Source organism: Melopsittacus undulatus, chromosome 3 (assembly GCF_012275295.1).
Source record: "Melopsittacus undulatus isolate bMelUnd1 chromosome 3, bMelUnd1.mat.Z, whole genome shotgun sequence".
NCBI classification, from domain to species: domain Eukaryota; kingdom Metazoa; phylum Chordata; class Aves; order Psittaciformes; family Psittaculidae; genus Melopsittacus; species Melopsittacus undulatus.
Window position 1 is genome coordinate 86183476 of NC_047529.1, and position 6039 is coordinate 86189514.

At 44.2% G+C, this 6039-nt stretch overlaps 1 protein-coding gene across 1 annotated transcript; it reads right to left on the bottom strand.

The window, feature by feature from the left end:
* Positions 1-171: 171 nt before the first annotated feature.
* TTLL2 (tubulin tyrosine ligase like 2) lies at positions 172-1135 on the bottom strand (the record flags this gene model as incomplete). The annotated part of the gene is given in 6 exon segments (XM_013128924.2): positions 172-265; positions 267-321; positions 324-433; positions 435-533; positions 535-583; positions 586-1135. Coding segments are annotated over 6 exon segments (957 nt in total), but the record flags the coding sequence as incomplete, so codon positions are not given.
* Positions 1136-6039: the final 4904 nt, after the last annotated feature.

The window sequence follows — 6039 nt, forward strand, 5'->3', positions numbered from 1 at the left end:
CTGAGGCTGTTTTGAGAAATGCAATTCTCCAGTTTTATTCTGGGATTACTTTAATATTGCAAGAATTCCTTTAAAAAAATAGTACTTTAATTATTAAAAAAAATCTCATAGTAACTGATAGATTACAGTTTTCAAATTGTGTATTGTTTGACGTATCTTTCTAACACAATTTCAGTATACATGTACCTTCTTCCAGATAAAGTTGTCACGACGTCTATATAACCTAATGTCATGAAGTTCCACAGAAGTTAAATAGCCTACCCTTTGTGTTCTGCTGTTTAGATGGTAACTGCTTGCTCACTAGTTTCTTTATTTCCTTATGAAGTCCTTTATATCTGTCCTTTCCCTGGAAGCTTGAAGTGCAGCTTTGTTAAAAGCAAAAACAAGGACAAAATCTCCTACATGGGGGATAGGCCTCTGTTTTTTGTCAGAGGATATAGGGGCATGTGGTAAACCTGTAGTTGCAGAAGCCAGATGTAGGTATCCAAAGGCTGAGTTGGTTAGAAATGTGTGCAGAATGCCCAGCTCCTAGGAACTGGTGGCCTGCTCACCCTTTCCTGCAGCTGAGAAGTCAGCATTTTCCTGGATGTGCTCTGGCAGTTTTCTCTGTCAGGGTAGCCACCTTTTGAGCTGATCCTCTTGCAGCCTGCAGGGCAGGCAGTACAGAAGAAGCAGCAGTACATTTAGCCACTGTTTCGCAAGCAAGGACACCAGGAGTCTTCTCGATGGCACTCTCACTAGCTGTGCTCCAGAGCATCTACCTGCTGCCAGCCTTTATCCCAGGCTTGCCTCAAAATTGATTTTGCCTGAAAATGTGGATCTGCTTGTAGCTCAGCAGTGCAATACCATGAAGAAGTTTTCTTTCCACAGTGAGATCAGTGAAACATTCTAAACACAGTTCAGTACTGTAGTTGACTTCTAGAAGCCATGGCTTGAATTTGTCATCAATCAGGATGTCAAAGCCAAAGATCTCAAAGCAATTGGAGGCCACTGATAAGGGGGTTACATCAAGCAGAGTGAGAATCACTCTGTTACTGATCTGCCAGCGGACTGTGTAATCAGCCCCAAATATTCAAAGGTAAGAACGAAATTTGCTGAAGGTCCATTTGCAGACACAGCCAATCTCTTCTTCATGTGTTTAGATTCCAGTGTTGTTCTTGCTCTCAGTTTTGATTTCCTGAAACCCCACAGAGCTTCTCCCTGAGGACTAGACTCCATGTTCAGAACAGAGAGTGCAATGGACCAGAAAAGGGTGTGCCAAGGACCATTCCGACATACTATCCATGTACTAACCTGTATCTCCTTTCTGAAAGTAGCAGGCCAAAGAAATACAAAATGGACAGGACACACGCTACACAAGACTCCTTCATATCCTATTACCAGAGTGACATACTTCCACTTTCTTTTCAGGATGAGTTTTAGACTCCAGAATGAGTAGCCTCTGCCTTCCAAACTACAGAAGCCAAGGGAACATGTCACATCGCAAAGCACTCTATTCAGTGTGTAGCTGAGTTGTCCAGGGATGCTTTTTCTGTGGAAAAATCATGATTTGTTGAAATGGAAAGCTTTTTTTTCCAGAGAACAAAAGTAAGCCTTTGCCAGCTTTTTTATTTCATTTTGTCCTGGTTTGAGCAGTTGCAGTCATTTTTCTCCTTCTTGGTAGCTGGTGCAGTGCTGTGTTTTGACTTTTGGGCTGGAAACAGTTGCTGATAGCATGTATGTTTTGAGTTACTGCTCAAATGTTTGGTTTGTTCAAGGCCTTTTTTTCTGAGCTCATGCTCTGCCAGGGAGGAGGGGAAGCCGGGAGGAAGGAGAGACAGGACACCTGACCCAGGCTAGCCAAAGAGGTATTCCATACCCTAGCACGTCATACCCAGGATGTAACCGGGAGAGACCTGGAAGGGCTGGAGCTCTGGGGGGATGGAGGAGGTATCGGTCGGTGCTTGGTCGGGCAGGGTGGGGTGAGTTGTGGGTCGGTGGCTGGTGAGGTGCTGTATTCTCTTCATTTGTTATTGGTTTTATCATCATTATTTGTAGTAGTAATGGCAGTAGTGATTTGTGTTGTGCCTTAGCTATTAAACTGTTCTTATCTCAACCCGTGGGGGCTACATTCTTTGGATTCTCCTTCCTAACTCTCCGGTAGTTGGGGGAGCAAGGGGGGGGGAGTGAGTAACGAGCTGTGCGGACTTGGTTTAAACCACAACATATTTAAATTTCCCTGTTTTGAAATTACTACAGTATCTAATTTTCTTTTTCCAAATGACAATGTTTCTGATTTTTTAAATGCTTAGTTTTTAAACTAAAAGGCCAAATGTGGAGCTAATTACCAGAACGTAAATTGACACGATTCACAAGTTTTGCAAGTCACATAACCATTTAAGATTATCATTATTCTATTTGAATGTGAAAAACAATTCAAAGATTCTTGCAGGAGGTAAAAATGTTTCTCTTTCCACTCGACATTGAGTGACTCTCATAGGATGTACCTATGTCTTGGCTGTCCAACACATGCTGCTGCTGCAAACAGACTCCAAGGGGAATCACAAAAGCAGTCACAGAGCTCTTCTACAAGCAGTGCTGTGAAGTCTGTGACAAGTGCTCTACACTGCAGTGGGCAAACCCAGGAGAGTCTCAACGGGGGCTTGATGGGAGGAGGGCTTTAGAGAAGGGACTGAGAGGTATTTCAGGGATGCTGGGAGGCACGGCAGTGACTACTTCACCATAGGCCTCTAGTATGTAGGTCAAAACTAGCACTGGACCACCTTATATCCTTTAGTGAGGGAATATTACCTAAAATTGAAGGGATCTGAAGCAAGCTTTGGTCCAGGATATGAGGAATGAGGCTTCTATTCAAAAGAGACTTTAAGCCTCACTAATGGGCTGTGACTGTGGCCAAAATTTATATTTCTATATACAATGAATTTCCATGTTCCAAAGTAATATGTAATTCTGTAGTCCAATAATAATATGCCTATGAATACAATCAGTGATGTTTTACTGTCAGACTTGCAGTACTTTTCCATCTCAGGTTTAAGCTACTGTTGGAAAAGAGCAAGTTTGAAACTGCACTGGGCTTATTTCTCTGAATCCCCGTAGAGATCACTTTGGTCAGTCCATTCCAGCTGTCCTGCTTGCCTTACCTCCCAGCTTCTTGAGCACCTGCAGCCTACTCACTGAAGGGGCAGAGCAGGGAAAAGAGAAAACCTGCAGGCTGTGCAAGCACTACTGTGCAACAGCCAAAACACTGGTGTACTAGCAACACTCTTTCAGATATAAAAATCCAAAACGCAGCATATGGGCTGCTATGAAGAAAATTAACCCCATCCCAACCAGACCTAGTACAGGAGTAAAAAGAAAAGCTTATCAAGGGATCCCTCTGAGGGAGGGGTTATCTGTTTTGCTCTGAGATTGCATAGCACCTCATGTAGTGAGATCCTGATCTCTGTGTTGGGATGTTACAAACAAGTAATAAATGATTATGTTCATACAGATTGCACTGATGTTGACTTCCAAAATCCTTTTTGCTTCACTTGCTGTTGAACATTGCTATGCAAAAGAAAATCGGAGGAGGATTTGGTGTTGTGTTTCACTGCCTGTTATTGCAATGAAATATAATTTCTGCATCAGATGGAAGCAGGGCAGAGTGAGAATCAGCAGCAGCCTAGCAAATCCATCTGTTATCTCTGGACAGGTGGGAGGCCATCAGGATTCTGCAGAAATAGTAGTTTTGCCATTTGTATTTCCAACAGAGAGATTAAGAGCATGCCTTTGAGCTGGCAGGGCAAAGGCTCAAGAGAAAGGTGGAACTGTGAGGGATTCACCTACCACCTTCTTTTCTGCAAGACATAATGAACTCTACTTAATGTATGAGACCTGGAAAAGAAGCTTCCTATTTGAAAAGCCATGAACCAACACAGGTGAAGTCTGGAGTGGAGTCCAGATGCTTGGGAACAAGAAACATTACAGAGATAGCAAAGTAGCAAGGAAGGTTCTGTTATTTAAAAAACATAACAACTTGTTTCATGTTTTTTCACATAAATTGTATTACTTATTTCTATCATGTTGTCGCACCATATGGTGCCTCATCCTCCTGTTATGGTTAATAACTGAGTCATTCTGTGACTTGCACCGTTATCTCCTTTTTCATGTCTGAGTTCCCCATGTAACATGCCCTGGCCACTCTTTCTCTTGAAAACCGCTCTGTCTGTGGATGGGCAAGTGGGGAAAGTTCATCATGACTGAAGTATTTGGTCATGTGAAAGGCATCTCTTTTGGAAGAAAGCTGCTGTAAGCGGTTATGCAAAACTGGAGACAGAAAACACAAAAGGGAAAGTGTGCTGGGATAGAGGGATGATATAGGCAGAAACACAGTTGTCTGCTGACCTAACACAAGCTGATGGATTCAGTAGTTGGTGGGATTTGTGGTGTTCAGATGTGAGCTGCAAACTACAGCCAGTTTACAACTTGATGTTATTTACAGCAAGTATTAAAGAATGCAGGATAAGAACTATATAAATATTTATCAGAGGTTCCATGAGATGATGCCTGCTTTCTGCAATCACCTGCGGAACTCCCACTGCTGTCATCTTCTGATTTTGCACTTGGGCTTTTCAGATTTAATTGTTAATTTAATTGTTTAATTGAAAGTTGCTAAGTCCATCATATTTGAAAAATCATGGCAGTCAGGTGAAGCTCCCAGAGACTGAAAAAAGGGAAATATAACCTCCATTTTCAAGAAGGGGAAAATGGATGACCAGGGGAATTACAGACCAGTCAGTCTCACCTCTGTGCCTGGCAAAATCTTGGAGCAGATTCTCCTGGAAGGCATGCTAAGGCACATGAAAAACAACAAGGAGCTTGGTAGCAGCCAGCATGGCTTTACTAAGGGGGAAATCCTGCCTGACCAATTTGGTGGCCTTCTATGATGGGTCTACGGAAATGATGAACAGGGGTATCATCCAGCTGATGTCATCTACCTGGACTTGTGCAAAACGTTCCACACTGTCCCACACAACATCCCTGTCTCTAAATTGGAGAGACATCAGTTTGATAGGTGGACCACTCAGTGGATAAAGACCTGGCTGGATGGCCGCATGAAAAGAGTCATAGTCAATGGTTCAATGTCCGACTGGAGACCCGTAATGAGTGGTGTCCCTCAGGGATCGGTGTTGGGACCGGTCTTGTTTAATATCTTTGTCGCTGACATGGACAATGGAACTGAGTGTGCCCTCAGCAAGTTTGCCGATGACACCAAGCTGTGTGGTTCGGTTGATATGCTGGAGGGAAGGAATGCCATTCAGAGGGACCTTGACACACTTGTGAGGTGGGCTGATGCCAACCTCATGAAGTTTAACCGTGACAAGTGCAAGGTCCTACACTTGGGTGGGAGCAATCCCAGGCACAGCTGCAGGTTGGGCAGAGAGGAGATTCAGAGCAGCCCTGTGGAGAAGGACTTGGGGGTGTTGGTCGATGAGAAAATGAACATGAGCCAGCTTCAGTGTGTGCTCGCAGCCCAGAAAGCCAATTGTATTCTGGGCTGCATCAAAAGGAGTGTGACCAGCAGGTCGAAGGAGGTGATCCTGCCCCTCTACTCTGCTCTCGTAAGAGCTCACTTGGAGTATTGTGTGCAGTTCTGGTGTCCTCAACATAAGAAGCACATGGAACTGTTAGAACAAGTCCAGAGGAGGCCACGAGGATGATCAGGGGACTGGAGCACCTCCCATATGAAGACAGGCTGAGAAAGTTGGGGCTGTTCAGCCTGGAGAAGAGAAGGCTGCGTGGAGACCTCGTAGCAACCTTCCAGTACCTGAAGGGGGCCTACAGGGATGCTGGGGAGGGACTATTCATTAGGGACTGTAGTGATAGGACAAGGGGCTACGGGTTTAAACTTAAACAGGGGAAGTTTAGATTGGATATAAGGAAGAAGTTCCTTACTGTGAGGGTGGTGAGGTACTGGAATGGGTTGCCCAGGGAGGTTGTGACTGGCAGTGTTCAAGGCCAGGTTGGATGAAGCCTTGGGTGATATGGTTTAGTGTGAGG